Source organism: Bos indicus, chromosome 15, assembly GCF_029378745.1.
Source record: "Bos indicus isolate NIAB-ARS_2022 breed Sahiwal x Tharparkar chromosome 15, NIAB-ARS_B.indTharparkar_mat_pri_1.0, whole genome shotgun sequence".
Taxonomy (NCBI): Eukaryota; Metazoa; Chordata; class Mammalia; order Artiodactyla; family Bovidae; genus Bos; species Bos indicus.
The window spans coordinates 30,080,378-30,097,134 of NC_091774.1; the positions used below are offsets into that span (position 1 = coordinate 30,080,378).

General features: G+C 47.4%; 1 protein-coding gene across 3 annotated transcripts; it reads left to right on the forward strand.

The window, feature by feature from the left end:
• The first annotated feature begins 1,777 nt into the window (after nucleotides 1-1,777).
• Nucleotides 1,778-11,720, forward strand: HINFP (histone H4 transcription factor). 3 transcript variants are annotated; one of them, XM_019975612.2, is made up of 10 exons: nucleotides 1,778-1,912; nucleotides 6,276-6,460; nucleotides 7,750-7,979; nucleotides 8,239-8,350; nucleotides 8,529-8,681; nucleotides 9,201-9,278; nucleotides 9,365-9,485; nucleotides 9,572-9,710; nucleotides 9,802-9,926; nucleotides 10,751-11,720. In XM_019975612.2, exons 1-10 carry the CDS (start codon nucleotides 1,857-1,859, stop codon nucleotides 11,166-11,168), a joined length of 1,617 nt encoding a protein of 538 aa, XP_019831171.1. In that variant the 5' UTR covers nucleotides 1,778-1,856; the 3' UTR covers nucleotides 11,169-11,720. The 3 variants fall into 3 exon arrangements, with proteins under 3 accessions (XP_019831171.1, XP_019831172.1, XP_070659624.1); XM_019975613.2 differs by lacking the exon at nucleotides 1,778-1,912 and adding an exon at nucleotides 2,832-2,972; XM_070803523.1 differs by lacking the exon at nucleotides 1,778-1,912 and adding an exon at nucleotides 3,468-4,514.
• The last annotated feature ends 5,037 nt before the right edge of the window (nucleotides 11,721-16,757 follow it).

Consider the following 16,757-nt stretch of genomic DNA (forward strand, 5'->3'; position numbering starts at 1 on the left):
TTTTCCAGGCCAGAATACTGTGTAGCTGTTCCCTTCTTCAGGGGATCTTTCCAAACCAGGGATCAAACCCAAGTTTCCCCTATTGCAGGTGGATTCTTTACCAGCTGAACCACCAGGGAAGTCCCAGAACACTGGAGTGGGTAGCCTATCTCTCTCCAGTGGATCTTCCCGACCCAGGAATCAAACCAAGGTTTCCTGCATTTCAGGCAGATTCTTTACCAGCTGAGCTACCAGGGAAGCCCAATTTGTATGAAAGATATGCCAAATTCTAGTCATCAAAACTCAAAGAGATTTATCAAGCTCCTTCCCCTGATCTAAGAAATGAAACTCTTATTTGTTCACAGAGGAGCAGTTTGTTTACCAACATGACCAGACAGCCAACACACTGAACTCAGAATTTCACGATAAATTTTTTTTTGATGAGAGGGCAGGTATTCAGGTTCCAACTGGATCTGTGGATTGAGTTGTTGATGACTGGAAAAGTTAGTTTCCAGTGCTGAGCTGCCCAGTGCAGTCACCTATTTTGTAGTGAAGAAGAGTCTCATCACTTTTCAAAAATAGAGATTTAAAAAACGAACTCAGAGGAAACACAAAACATAATTCAGCTTATCCATTTTCTACTTTCAGGAGAGATCCAGAGTTTTGGATGAGTATGAATTATGCTTCAAGGTCTTGCGGCAGCTTTTAAAGAACAAATCTCAGGATGTGTCTTGAATTATCCAGCCAAAATTGTGGCCTGTTTTCAAGAGAAGCAGATTGAGTGGAAGTAAACTATGCTAGACAGCAAAGTACTGTCTCAAATTTTGGAAACGTGTGCATTTCAGAGATATCCTGAAATTTTTTCTCTGTAAAAATTGAGTCTACGCAGATCCGTGAATGAGTTTTTCTTCAGGAATTGCTAAATTAAAGCTAAAAGCCATCTATGGTGGTTTAATCCTGAATTAAAATATGGTTGGCAATTTGTGAAGTATTACTAAAGCTATGTGCTTTTGAATGGATAAAGTTGATAAAACATTTTTGTTACTAGAATTATATTTTAAAACCCTTATTTTAAAATAGGGACAAAATTTAATCACTGTTAGTAAAAAATTTCATGCACAAATTTCTGATTTTCTTGTGACTGCTATTTTTAATGGCATCTTTAAGTTCATTTTATTTATATTGAACATTTAACGGGTTTTCTGATTTTGTAAACTATATAGGCTTATATTTAGGCTAGAAAATATAACATAATATCAGTCCTAATGAAGAAATGGCAATCCACTCCAGTTTCTTGCCTGGAGAATCCCAGGGACGGGGGAGCCTGGTGGGCTGCCGTCTCTGGGGTCACACAGAGTCGGACACGACTGAACCGAGTTAGTAGCAGCAGACTTAGCAGCAGCAAGGTACATAATTTTTAAACAAATATGTCTTGGATGCTTACTGAGTTTCAGTTACTAGGCTAAGCAGTGGGGTTATAGAAAGACACACACACACACACACACACTCCCTGTCCTCCCTCACTGAACTGAGTCAGTGCAGAATGCAGACAAGTTGAACAGGCAAATACAATATAATGTGTGCTCAGTCATGTCTGACTCTTTGTGGCTCCATGAACTGTAGCCTGCCAGGCTCCTCTGTCCAGGGAATTTTTTCAGGCAAGAATACTGGAGTGTGTTGCCACATTCTCCTCCAGGGGATCTCCCCCATCCAGGGATCCAACCCTCCTCTCTGGCCTCTCCTGCATTGGCAGGAGGACTCTTTACCAGTAGCGCCACCTGGGAAGTGCGATAGAGCTGTAATAGGGAAACACAGAAAAGGGATGTCCAGGAAGATTTCCAGGAAAAAAAAAAAGCTGCTTCTTTGAGACCAGAAGAATGAGTAGGAATCAGTTCCCATCAGTTTCAGAAGATTGTTCCAGGCAGAGCAAACAGTAAGTACAAGGCAGCAGAGGAAAGGCGGCTAGGTGTGGTGGGGAAGCTGAAAGAAATCCAGGGCTGGGGAGCAGAGAGGAGCTCGAGAAGCACTCAAGATACGATGGGGAGAAGTATGGAGGACCCAGATGCTGAAGGGTCCAGAGAGCCTCAGTATGGTTTGGGGCTTTGAGCGTTTAAAGCAGCGTGGTGGTTTGATCAGATTTGCTCTCTGCAAAGATCACTTTGAGAGCTCCGTCGAGAATGGTTCGGAGGGAAGCAGGAGTGGCCGCAGGGAGCCAGTTGGGTCAGTGTAGACATCCGGGATGGACGTAGCTAATGGCCAAGAGATGGGACTGCGAAGCTCAAGAAAGGGTGTGTGTGTGTGTGTTGGGGTGGGGAACTTGAGAGATCCTGTGTTAAGGGGGCAGAATTTATAGGACTTGGCAATGGAATGGATATGACGTGTGAGGGAGGAATCAGACATGACTGCCAGGTTTCAGGAGTCGTTCACTGAGACTGGTAACAAAGAAGGCAGAGTTGTGGGAGGAAGAGAAGATGGCATAAGGAATACTGATATTTAAGAAACAGGAAGATTAAGAAGGTGAAGGACCCCCAGTTTGGGCCGAGCGGGGTTCGTTGTTCTGGGCACCGAGCCTCCGACGCCTTTTCCTCCGCCTCTTCCTCTGTCTTAACTCCCACGCGGCCAGCTGGAGCTGTAACCAACAAGAGGGGGGAGACCCCTCTCGGCTCACAGCCCGAGCTCGGCGCATGCCTAGTGGGTGCCGTGCGCCGAGCCTGCGCAGTCGGGGAAATTCGGGCCCTAGGGAAGCCTGCCTGCACTTAGCCTGCAGACCTGCGGCGGCCGCAGCGCTACCTTCCCGCGCGGCCCGCTGCCGCTCACTCCCGCCCCTTCCGTGTTTTGGTCGCGCACGGGTTTCGTCAGTCGCAGCGGCGATTGGCTGTTAGAGGGATTTGAGAGCGACGATTGGCTGTCGTTGGCCGTCACTCAAGTGCCCTCCCGGAGACGGTGCGAGGTGGGAGGGGAGCTGGAGAGACCCGGGAGCTGACTGACGGGAGGTAAGCAGGGGATGCCGGGGATGTCGGGGCAGCATCGGTTTGTCCTTTGGGCCGGCTGCCGAAGCCAGGCACTTTTCCGGTCGCTTCGGCGAGGCGCTCTCTTGCTGCTCGGCCACGCTGTTCTGCCAGGCGCCTGCAGCGCCCCCAGCCCCCAACCCCGACTTATTTTCCAGTCTGGGGCTTCGTTGCAGCTGAAGCACGATCGCCGCCACGCCTTAGGGGGAAGCCAGCTGGGCTGAGAGGGGGAGGTTTCCTCGCTCGAATGGTCTCCTTCCTTTTCTCCGAATTCTACCTGTGCTCCAGGGGCCCAGTCCCCACCGCTAAGGGCAACCTTTCCTGCTTAGCCTGCCGCCGCGGTTTCTCCCTGTCCAGCTCCCCTCACCGGGCGCTTTGTTTTGGTCGTTGTTTAAACACGTCAGAATCTTATTTCTTCGGCCAAATTGTGAGTCCTTAGAAGGTTCCAGACCTTGGTCCCTCTTTTCTTGCGTACCATTCAGGGTTCATTCTCGGTGCCTTGCGTTGCAATTTATACTCAAGTATTTGCTCGTTGCTTCTTTCTATGATTCCCTATGAAAGGAAGGGTTAGGAATCCTTCGTGTTTTCCTTTTGTTGATCTTTTTGTAGCATTGGTTCTTAGATCATCTAATTTTTAGAAGCAAGGATACGAAGAACCAACACTTGTTGAGTTAGGCTAAGCATTTTAATATCCATTATGTGTTTTAATCCATAAATCAATTCAGTGAAATAGGCATGATTATTCCCGTGTTAATAATACATGGGAAACCCGGGCTTAAGTAACTTGCCTAAGATCACAGGGCTAGTAAATGTTGGAGCTTTCTAATCATATCAGTCGATTCCCTCATCCACTGCTGTGATATTAATATCCTGTTTTACATTTAAGGAAACAGGTTCAGAGAAGCTAGGTGATTTGTGCAAAAGTAAAGTAATGTTATAGATTTACTTGAACAGTAAAAGAGCTCATAGTAGGTGTGTGCTGGCTCTGCAGTTAGAATGAAGAGATCACACACCAGGCTTTCTAGGAGCTCACAGCTTATTGGAGGAAACTTACAAAATAGCTACTCAATAAAGCATGCTTTGGGTATTGTGTATATGAATATGATGTCTTTGGTGAGGAGGGAATCAAACATAAAAAGGTAAGACAGGCAGATGGAGGAGGAGAATGGAGTCATGCTCCCTGGCTTTGAATTCTGTTTCCATCACTTCCTAGCTTTGTGATCTTGGGTAAATTACTTAACCTATCTGGGCCATTTCCTCATCTGTAAAGTGGGATAATCAGGCTGTCTACTTCAATAGGATTGTTGTACTAATGAGTTTTTATAAATATAAGACACTTAGAACAGTGCTTGGCATATGCTTGCATGCATGCTTAGTTGTGTCTGACTCTTTGCCACCTCATGGACTGTAGCTTTCCAGTCTCTTCTGTCCATGGAATTTTCTAGGCAAGAATACTGAAGTGGGTTGCCATTTCCTTTTCCGGGGGATCATCCCAACCTGGAGATCAAACTTTCATCTCCTGCATTGGTAGGTGGATTCTGTACCACTGAGCCACCAGAGAAGCCCAGGTTTCTTATACCCTCTGTGCGGCTATGTGCTGTGCTTAGTTGCTTAGTCATGTCCAATTCTCTGAGATCCCATGGACTGTAGCCTACCAGGCTGCTCTGTCTGTGGAATTTTCCAGGCAAGAATACTGGAATATGTTGCCATTTCCTTAAGGCTTCCTTAAAAAGGGGTTTTTGGTCCTTCCCTGGTTGTCCAGTGGTTAAGACTCCATACTTCCAAGGCAGGGATTACCTTTTTGGTCCCTAGTCAGAGAACTAAGATCCCACATGCCATGAGGTGTGGACAAAAAAACGGGAGGGGTTCCTTTGGTAACCAGTTAGATATAGTAGGTTCTTATACTTGTAAGTATGAAAGATTTTATGCATTTTGTATTTTCTGGGGTTTTCCCCTTTCATTGTGTACTAAAGTTCTTTTTCAGAGTTCCCACCTCTCTCTGAAAGGCCAGGAAGAGCAATACCGCACTCCCTTCCTGGGTACCACAGTGGGAGTTGGTGAGAGTCCTCAAGGAGGTGATGCTCAGGGGACAGAGTCAGGGCCTCTTAGTGTCTTTTCTTCCCCCAGAGATTTTTGTGTGCAGTGTCACCTGTCATTCTGTGTTTTGTTTTAATGAGGGAAACTATCCTTTTATTGTTCCTCAGACTCTGCTTCTGGAGGCCCCATCACAACTGGGCTGCTGAGTTAAAGGGCAGATTTCTAGGCCTAACCCCAGCCTTCCCAGATCTGAATCTCTAGGGCAGGAGTTGGAAACCTCTGCATTTGTGTGCATATTAAAGGTTGAGAACTTTTTGTTTTTTATTCAGCTTTCTTCAACGAATGTTTATTACCCACCAAAGTGTGCCTAACACTGTGTATACCCAGTATAAACTGGACAGACACTGCCTCTTATGTGAAATAGAATTGACATTTTTGTTCAGAGGATATTAGGGCAGTGGTGAAGTAAAGCACCAGATAGGTTAGGCAAAAGGAGTATGTGTGGCCCTTCGTAAGTCTGATGGAGTACTTACGATGTGATCCAGTGAGAAATAAGGAGCTTCTAGGCTCATCTGTGTGCATAGGAAAAATGTGGACTTTGGAGTCAGCCTGACCTGACCCTACCCCTGGTGTGTGATCTTGAGCAAACCAGTTAACCTCTCCAGGCCTTATGCCCTTATCTACAAATGAAATTAAAAACAGTACTTCCCTCATAGGATGGTGTTGGTAATTAGATGACACAATGTGCTTAGTAGGTCCTTGGCATATAGCAGATTAAAAGCAGAAGGGTTTGTTATCCCCATTCTGAAAATAAGGGTGTTCAGGAATAGAAGGGTTAAGCTTACTTGTTCAAGGTCACACAGCTAAGTAGGTGGTGAACAAAGGAGTCTGAATCTGAGCTCTGGGTCTTCAAAGTCATCTTTTTGAACCTGAGCATTGTTCTGCCTTTTGTAGGAGTAATTCCTTCTTGATGGGTTGCTCTGAAGCTCCTTGAAAAAGTGTCTGTTAAAGTTCTTAGCTCAGAGCCTGGTACGTGCTCAATAATGTCAGTTTGTATTCTCCATTCCCAAGAACACCAAACAGCTTCCAGGGGTTTGAAGAACTGCTACTCTGTCCTTACTGAAAAAGCACAGCGTTTCTCGAGGGTCACTGAAAAACATCTCTTGGCTCCAGGCTGGCTGGCTGTCCCGTGTTAACCCCCAGCAGCACTTGGGTGGAATCTGTACAGGTGCTGATTTCTTCCTCCTCTAGGGTGAAGGCCATGCCGCCACCTGGGAAAGTTCCCCGGAAGGAGAACCTGGGGCTGCAGTGTGAGTGGGGGTCCTGTTCCTTTGTGTGCTCGGCCATGGAGGAATTCTGCGAGCATGTCACTCAGCACCTGCAGCAGCACCTGCAGGGCTCCGGGGAGGAAGAAGAGGAGGAGGAGGACCTGCTTGGTAAGGAAGCAGGACACAGGAAGGGGAAAGAGCCCAAGGGATGGTGGAAAATCTGACTCTCCTTGCCACAGAGGGAGAAGGCAGCCAGTGAGAGTGGTGGTTTATTTTCTTAATTGTGCTTTTTTTATTTGTTTATAAAAACATTGTAGACTCATTCTGGAAAACTCATTCAGCAAGGATATATGGAATGAACCTTTCCTCTTGCCATTAAAAGTCAATTAACTGACAGTACTTTAGTGAACATTCTTTTTGACCTCTCTCTGCATGTATATATATAAATTAGATTTTACTTTTTTTAAAGGATCATATTGTACAAGCTGTTGGCAGTCTGCTTTTTTCACTCTGGCAGTGTTTTTATTTATTTATTTATTTTTTACTGTGAAATGCAGTAAAATTTAGCAATGCATTTTATGTCACAACCCTGTATAGAGAAGTTAAGAAATACTAAAAACAATCCTTGCCTTGATTAAATTCTCTCTGAATTGTTCTATTTTATTCTCTTTAATGAAAAAGAAATTGTTATTTGCAGTCCTCTAAATTGATCTCACTAGCCACTAATAGGTCATAACACAGTTTGAAAAAAACTTTTCTACAGAAGGTATAGAGACAGCAGTCCTTCCCCACCTCAAATTCCATTTGAATCTAGTGACTGTAACCTATGACTAAGAGCTTCGGAAGCAAGTGATATTTATACAGAAGGGAAATTAGGTGATTATTATATTTTTAAAAGTAGCTACTTTTCAAAACAAGTAAACCTATATAGAGCACTGAAAATTTGGTGCTTAGAGAGATAGGAAGTAGACTGGAATAGCTGATAGGCCTTCCTAGAGATCTTGGGCAGAATATGGGGGAAAGAAAGACCTATGGTTTGACAGGAAGGAGTGGGAGGCATCCTGGGTTCCTCAGGGAACAGCAGAAACGCCAAGCCACAGTAGCAAGCGCCAGCCGCACCTGCTGTGTCTGAGTCACTGGCACTGGGCTGTGCACACAGTCTCCCTGCCTAGACCGTGCTTCCTCTCCACCTGGTTGTAGCTTTATATTTATGCTTGTGATTATTTTGATGTGTTTTTCTTCCTGACTGAAAGCTGTGCAAGGGTAAGGACTGGGACTCTTTTTGTCCTCGTTGTTGTATTCCCGGTGCCTGGCACACAGTTAGTAGTCGTTAAATGCTAGCATTTGCTGGATGAACTCCTGGTATACCAGGTCATCCCAGCCTGGTCCCTTGCTGCTAAGTGGGAGGAGAGCTTTGGAAAGTCATCAGTCGCTTCCTTCTAAACCCCTTTTTGCAGAGGAAGAATTCTCCTGCTTGTGGCGGGAGTGTGGCTTCTGTTCTCCGGACAATTCTGCTGATCTCATCCGCCATGTCTACTTCCACTGCTACCACACCAAGCTGAAACAGTGGGGACTGCAGGCCCTGCAGAGCCAGGCTGACCTCAGCCCCTGCATCCTGGACTTCCAGAGCCGCAACCTCATCCCTGACATCCCCGACCACTTCCTGTGCCTGTGGGAGCACTGTGAGGTCAGCAGACAGAGCCAGGAGTAGGGATGGAGAGGGGTTGGGGATCTTATCTCAAGACTCCTTAATCCTTTCTGGGATACGCTATGTTCCTGAAGTTCCTGCTAGTAGCTTTCCTTCATTTCTGGGTAGCCCCTTGCTCAAACTTTGCTATCCCCACCAATTAATTTGGGAGAGAACCAAGAAGCCCCCCTCTGGACACCTGAGAGTAGGAGTCCCTCCACCCATCCTCAGTCCTTACCCCAAGTTGCTCCTGGCACAGAACTCCTTCGACAACCCCGAGTGGTTCTACCGGCACGTGGAAGCGCACAGCCTGTGTTGTGAATACCAAGTAGTTGGCAAGGACAACAATGTGGTGCTCTGTGGCTGGAAAGGTAGGGCCACTCCTTAATTTATGGCTTCTAAAGAAACTCTGGGGTTGCTAAGGGACCAGAGCAGCTAGGGGTAGGACCAGTCCTGCAGGGCAGGGTTGGGTGCTGGCTGGAGAGACTTGGGGGTGCAGACCCTACTCTGGGGGTTTGTGGCTGGACCTGACCGGGCCTTCCTTCCCAGGCTGTACCTGCACCTTCAAGGACCGCTTTAAGCTTCGAGAGCACCTCCGCAGCCATACCCAGGAGAAGGTGGTGGCCTGTCCCACCTGTGGGGGCATGTTTGCCAACAACACCAAGTTCTTAGATCATATCCGTCGCCAGTCCTCGTTGGATCGTAAGCGATTGAAGAAGGGGCATAGGTGCAGGCTGTCCTACTTGGGGTGGTGGCTGGGGGCACGTTCTCAGGAGAGGGGGCCCCTGAAGGTATCTGAAGCTTAGCTATATCTGTCTTGAGGGCTCAGTCACCTGGCACAGTGTCTGCTGATGGGCACCCATTAGAGGTTGTCACTCCATGCTTACGCTGTGCCACGGCTCTTGTCTCAGTGAATCCTCGCAGCGGCCCTGTGAGGTAGGCTTCTTATCCCCCGTTTTTGCAGATGAGAAAACTGAGGCTCAGATTAAATCACTTACCTGAGATCACACTGCTAGTAAGCGGGCAAGCCAGAATTCTAATTCAGGTTCTCTACTCCCGGTCCCACGCTCCTTCCATGATACTGGGTCCATCCATAGTTCCCCAAGCTCCCCTCTTCTTGGGTGGTTTCCCTCTGCCTGGGGGGGTTCCCCTCTCCCAGCGTGCTCTCCTCCTCTCTGCCACCGGCCGTGCTCCACCTGTCTTCTGCCTGACCCCCTGCAGAGCAGCACTTCCAGTGCTCTCACTGTTCCAAGAGATTTGCCACAGAGCGGCTGCTGCGGGACCACATGCGCAACCATGGTGAGTAGCCGGCCAGCGCTGTCCTCCGGGCCTGCCCTCCAGGCTTCCGCGAGCTTTGCGGCCACAGCCTCCTCTCTGCCCCTCAGTGAACCACTACAAGTGCCCTCTGTGTGACATGACCTGCCCGCTGCCCTCCTCCCTCCGAAACCACATGCGCTTCCGCCACAGCGAGGCCCGTCCCTTTAAATGTGACTGTTGCGACTACAGGTAAGAGGAAACGGGGTGGGAAATCACAAAACCTGGGTTCCAGGATTCCCCCATGCTTTCTGATCCCTCACGATCTTTCTTGGCAGCTGCAAGAATCTGATCGACCTCCGGAAGCACCTCGATACCCATAGCAAGGAGCCAGCCTACAGCTGTGATTTCGAGAACTGCACCTTTAGCGCCCGGTCGCTCTACTCTATCAAGTCGCATTACCGAAAAGTGCATGAAGTGAGTGGGGCTGATGGTAGGGAGGAGCCAGCAGAAGTGTGGGGGGTGCCTGGGGTGGGGGAAGCTGGCCTCACTCTCCCCTCCCCACCAGGGGGACTCAGAGCCGAGGTACAGATGCCACGTGTGTGACAAGTGCTTCACAAGGGGCAACAACCTCACCGTGCACCTTCGCAAGAAGCACCAGTTCAAGTGGCCCTCAGGGCACCCCCGCTTTAGGTATGTCTCTCAGCCTCCCCCCATACCTGGATTTCTGCATTTTTTTCTTCATACTTTTCAGCAGTTTAAAATCCTTGAATTTGATGGTGCTCTGATGTCCACTGTCTCCATTTAGGCTCAAGGAACCTCCAAAATATTGGTGGGGCAAAGAATATTTTTCTAATTTCTGAATCCAGGGAACAATACCAAACCCAATAAATGATCCCCAAAGCCCTGCAGCCAGAACCAGAGCCCAGAGCGTGAACCCAAGGGTCCTAATGAGTAGCTTCATGGCCTTCTCATAAATCCTTTGACAGTCCTACTGTCCAACACAGACAGTTCCTCTCTCCTCTCCCCTCCCTTTCCTATTTTTAAAAAAAAAATATTTATTGGCTGCATCAGGTCTTGGTTGCAGCACACGTGATCTTCATTGCAGCCCTACTGTGAAGCCTTCTAGAGAGAAGTGCAGGCTTCTCTCTAGTTGCAATGTGTGGGCTCTCTAGTTGAGGCACATAGGCTTAGTTGCCCTGTGGCATATGGGTTCTTGGTTCCCCCACCAGGGATTGAACCCCCATCCCCTGCATTGGAAGGTAGGTTCTTAACCACTAGACCACCAAGGAAGTCCCTCCCTTTGCTTTCTGAGTAATGAGCTTTCTTGCCTTTTCTTCTAAATCTTATACAATAAAGACTTTTTTTTTTGTCTTTAATACCCATCACTTAGAATCCCAGGGCTTCTTCCCTCCTATTGTCCCTTACCTCGCCAGTCTACAGCCTGTGTCTGCCCCCCGTGCCCGCCGTGCCCCCTGCCCCTGCTTGCTATACCCTCCGTGCTCCTCCTTCACCAGGTACAAGGAGCATGAGGACGGCTACATGAGGCTGCAGCTGGTTCGCTATGAGAGTGTAGAGCTGACCCAGCAACTGCTGCGGCAGCCACAAGAGGGCTCGGGCCTGGGAGCATCCCTGAATGAGAGCAGCCTGCAGGACATCATTCTGGAAACAGTGCCCGGGGAGCCAGGACCCCAGGAGGAGGCTGAAGAGGAAGGTGGGGGCGGTGAGGGCATAGCCCTCCCGGCCTCTCAGGGCACGTCGAGCCCTATCATCCACGTGGTGAACCAGACCAACGCCCAGGGCGAGCGGGAGGTCGTCTATTACGTGCTGTTCGAAGCCCCGGGAGAGCCCCCACCCGCCTCTGAGCCCCCCTCGGGGGGCGTCATGGGAGAGCTTCAGGGAGCAGCGGAAGAGCCAGAAGTCCAGATGGTGTGAAGGCTGCAGGCCCCCACCCTTGCTACCTCCAGGCCCTGGAGTCTGAGCCAGGCTGGTGGCAGCGCCCCTAGTGGGCAGCCCTTGTCAACGGATGCCTTTAGGAGTGATGCTGAGAGTAGCGTGGTCCACTCTTGAGCCAGCTTGCGTCACTCAGCAGGCTGAGGGACGTCCTTTTTCTGCCAGTCCACATTCTTTGGTGGTCCTGAAAAGTTTTGATTCTTTGAGGGGGGGCACCCTGGTTGTGTGTGTGTTCCTGTAGAGAGGGCTAGTGTCAGGCTTAAAACCCTAATCCCCTAGACATGCTAGAACAGGGATGGAAATCCATAGTCAGCTCACATCCATTCCTGTCTGTAGGGGTCCTTGGGCCCAGGGGTGCCAAGGAACTGATCCCTCCAAGGGCCCTTTCCTCAAAATCAGCCAAGGCATTTCCCTCTGAATGGTTCCTCTTATAGCCCCAAGGACTTTCATGGTTATCCTCAGGGATGGGATTAGAGGCACTGAGTTTGTGCATAACAATTGTTTTTGGTAATAAAAGAAATGTGTGGGCTGTGACTCATTTCTTCTTCCTTATGTTTGGTTGATTAACTAGGCAATGAGGAGATGCTGCTGCCCAGAAGTGGAGCAGAATAATTAGGCTTGTTTCCCTTTTCAGTGACTGGGGTTTGTTTTGTTTTTAACTGTCCTCTTGTTCCCTGCCTCTCTCCCCCTCACCCCACCTTTGGTGAAACTTCTCCATTTCCTCTCGGAACATCTACCAAGATGGAGGTCCCAGGCATAGGCCAGCAGTGGGCAGTAGAACACTGGAATGGACGAGTGGAGCGCACCAGGGAGACGGAGCACCCGACCACGACCGTTCTGAGTGCTGGTTAGGGCCCAGTGCTTCTGGGGCAGGGGTTCTACAGAGGCGGCTTTGGGGGTGGGGTGGGGGGTGGGTGTGAAAGGCCCTAGGGAAGAACAGGTACTTGGAGTCCCAGAACCAAGTTAGAAAGGTATGTGTCTGAAGGTGTGTTTTCCTGAAGAAAAGGGTATGTTTTTTCAGTAGATTCGTAAAGGGGTTGGAAAATTTCAAAATATGAACCATTTTTTTAGGCCTGTCTAGTCACATCTTCCAGAGAAGGCAATGGCACCCCACTCCAGTACTCTTGCCTGGAAAATCCCATGGATGGAGGAGCCTGGTAGGCTGCAGTCCATGGGGTCGATAAGAGTTGGACATGACCGAGCGACTTCACTTTCACTTTTCACTTTCATGCATTGGAGAAGGAAAGGGCAACCCACTCCAGTGTTCTTGCCTGGAGAATCCCAGGGACAGGGGAGCCTGGTGGGCTGCCGTCTACAGGATCACTCAGAGTCAGACACAACTGAAGTGACTTCACAGCAGCAGCAGCAGTCACATCTTCAGAGAAGGCAATGGCACCCTACTCCAGTACTCTTGCCTGGAAAATCCCATGGACGGAGGAGCCTGGTAGGCTGCAGTCCATGGGGTCCCTAGGAGTCGGACACGACTGAGCGACTTCACTTTCACTTTTCACTTTCATGCACACGACTGAGCGACTTCACTTTCACTTTTCACTTTCATGCACTGGAGAAGGAAATGGCAACCCACTCCAGTGTTCTTGTCTGGAGAATCCCAGGGACGGGGGAGCCTGGTGGGCTGCTGTCTATGGGGTCGCACAGAGTCGGACACGACTGAAGCAACTTAGCAGCAGCAGCAGGAGAAGTCACATCTTAGCACTCTGAGTCCATTCCTAGAGTCTCTGCCACTCTCAAGAGATCAAGGAAATACTCTCAGGCGTCTTGGATGGGCAGGAAGCTATCCCCCCTTCAAAATTAAATGTAATTCTTACTACAAAAATGTACTTTTTTGTGTGCCTGTTGCTGAAAGAATTCAGGAAGAAAAGTCAGTTAATTCCATCAGCCATTTACTGAGTTCCTCTGTGAGTTCAGGCACTGTGACAGGTGCTAAGGATACAAAGATGGATAAACGCAGGCAGGACCTGCCCTGGAGGGACTTGCGTACAGAGGTGAGGAAAGACCTAAGTGAGTGGCTGGTCAGGGTCCATTGAGGAGACTCAAACAAGGAGCTGACAGTATTACTTGGGCAAGGGCTCAGGAAGGGCTTCGGCAAAGAAACGAGTAGTGCTACCATCTACAAAGGGGTGGCAGGTTATTCCAGGCATAAGAGACTAGGTCTGGAATTTGAAGAGGGACTTTGTGGTCTCAAGCACTGAGGGCTGTAGGTTGTAGAGAGGAAGAAGACTGGGAAAGAACGCAGAGCCACCCAGAAGGACTGCATCAGGATTTAGAATGGTGATTCTGGCCACGATGGGAAATGAGAGAGCAGGCCCTCGGAAGTTAAGGGGTTGCTGCAGGAATTCAGGCGGAAATCTTGAGGGCTTTAAGGTCGAGTTAATGTAGGTGTTCATTTGCCTTTGCAAGAGCCCCTTCAGGAAACACCAATGTGTTCACCATATACAAAAATAAACTCAAAATGGGTTAAAGACCTAAATGTAAGACCAGAAATCATAATATTCCTACAGGAAAACAGGCAGAACACTTTGACGTAAATTGTGGCAACGTATTTTTGGATCTGTCTCCTAAAGTATAGGAAACAAAAGTAAACAAATGGGACCCAATTTTAAAAAGCTTCTGCATAGCAAAACTAAACAAAATGAAAAGACAACCTACAGAGGGAGAGAAAATATTTGCAAGTGATACTCAAAGAGTATCCAAAATATATAAAGCAACTCATGCAACTCAACATCAAAAAGAAAAAATTAGAAATTGGGCAGAAGTGAATAGATATTTTTCCAAAGAGGACATGCAGATAACTGTTAGGGAAATTAAGGTGGAGGAAGTCTTATTCAGGTTTCAAAGACAAGAAAGCAGAGCAGGCCTCTGACCTTGCTTATGACCTGCCTTAACACTGCCTTGACCTTCCCTTGCCTGTGACGTTCCTGCTTATGAATACACTGATTGGTACCAGTAAGGTGCATGACACTGTAGATAAGACAGAGATTGAATCTTGTAATTCTCTTGAGCCCTGAGAATCTGGCCAACTCCCCAGGACCTGAAAATTTTCATAATTCACAAGATAAAAATAGCTTTGTAGAAAGGTTAAAAACTTGAGCTGCATTTTTCTTGTAAACATGATGTCAGTTTGAAACGTGGGATTATAACAGGGAGTCCCCAGAATTGCAATTTGAAGTCTTGCCCATGGGTGGATGCACTACCTGGGACCCTTTCTCAGTTGGGACTCCAGATTGGGGTCACACAGGACATCACAGTGCTGTTTGGATGTCAGTCCAGTTCAGTGGTGTATGTGCTGTTACTCTCCTCTACTGTTTCTATTCTCTTTTCTTTTAATGGTTGTATATTGAAAGTAAGTTACTTCTCTATTAAATATTAAAATTATTTGTGTATAATGAGTGGTTACTTTTGTTAAGGAATCCTTTGAACCTGAAACGAAACTTAACAACTTTCAGCAAAACAATAGCCAACAGGCATATGAAAAGATGCTCAACATTGCTAATCATCAGAGAAATGCAAATCAAAACCACAATGAGATATCATCTCACACCTATCAGAAAGGCTATTATCAAAAAAGAACACACATTACATATTGGTGAGGATGTGGAGAAACAGTTCACTGTTGGTGGGAATGTAAATCAGTGCAGGCACTGTGGAAAGCAGTATGGAGGTTTCTCAAAACACTATAACTAGACCCACCATACCATCCAGCAGTCCTGCTGCTGCTGCTGCTAAGTCGCTTCAGTCGTGTCCGACTCTGCGACCCCAGAGATGGCAGCCCACCAGGCTCCCCCATCCCTGGGATTCTCCAGGCAAGAGTACTGGAGTGGGTTGCCATTTCCTTCTCCAATGGTGATAGTGAAAGTGAAAGCGAAGCCACTCAGTCGTGTCCAACTCGCAGCACCAGGCCCCTCGTCCATGGGATTTTCCAGGCAAGAGTACTGGAGTGGGGTGCCATTGCCTTCTCTGATCCAGCAATTCTACCTGAGTGTATATCTGAAAAAAACCAAAAACACGAATTCAAAAAAATACACGCACCCCAATGGTCATAGCAGCACTATTTACCATTGCCAATATATGGAAGCAACCTAAATGTCCATCAATAGATGAATGAATAAAGATGATGTAGTATGTATGCAAATATATACATATATATATGGGAATACTACTCAGTCGTAAAAAAAGAATGAAATTTTGCCATTTGCAACAATATGGATAGACTTGAAGGATATTGTACCAAGTGAAGTAAATCAGAGAAAGATAAATACTGTATGATATCACTTATTTGTAGAATCTTAAAAAAAGTAACAAGCTAGTGAAAAGAAGCAGATTCACAGATACAGAGAATAAACGAGTGGTTACTAGTTGGGAGAGGAAAGTGTGAAGGGGCAAGATAGGGATAGAGGATTAAGAAGAGACTTCCCTGGAGGTCCAGTGGTTAAGAATCTGCCTTCCAATGGAGGGGACGTGGATTTGATCTCTGGTCTGAGAACTAGGATCTCATATGCTACAGAGCAACCAAGTTCCACGTGTGGCAACTACAGAGCCTGCCAGCTACAATGACAGATGACGCATGCTGCAAGGAAGATCCCACCTGCCCCAATTAAGACTGGACTCAGCCAAAAACAAATACAAATATTTTAAGAAAAGAAATACAAACTATAATATATGAAATAAGCCATGAGAAGAAATTCTCTGGTGGTCCTGTGGTTAGGATTCTGTGCTTCCACTGCTGAGGGCTTGGGTTCAATCCCTGACCAGGGAACTAAGATCCCACAAGTGGCACAGCCTAGGAAAAATAAGCTACAAGGATACACTGTATAACACAGGGAATATAGCCAATATTTTATACTAACTACAAATGGAGTATAACTTTAAAAATCGTGAATTACTATATTTTATACCTATAACATATTATTCTGCACATTGACTATAGTTCAATAAAAAAATAACTTTATAAAGAAGGCATTGAAAAGGTAATTTTTAAAACTGACAACCCAGAGGAGAGAGGAAAAGCGGGTGAAGGCTCCATAAGCAAAGCTACTGCATCCCCAGGCTCACTCCTCGAGGATCCTGTGTTAATCTGGCTACCCCACACCCTGTCCCTCCACTAAACAAGTGTAATTCTGGTTCCCCCATTAGGCCTTCAGATAGCTGAAGCAACAGAAGCTCTTTGTGCTAAGCACCCTCAGCTGCTTCTAAACTTCCTAGTGTTATGCGGTTTGGGGTCCCCGTTCTATCCCCATGTCCTCGGGGCCTATGGCTTTGGTAGTTATACCACGTTCTCAGTTTATTATGAAGCCACTACCCTCTGACATCCCTAAGCCTTTGTATGTGTTGTTACTGCCCAAACCATGCTTCTTCACTTTGGATGTCTGCAGTGGTGATCTTGGGCCTAACAGCAGGCCCTCGTGTTTATCCTCTTTAAATTTTGATTTGTTAGACTCAGTTGACAACTGTCTCAAAGTGGCAGGTTAACAGGGCCAAAGGCAAACCCTCAAACAAAGGTCAGTTAGAGATCTTTCTCCTAATCAAGACCAGATAAAGACGGGGACTGGCTAA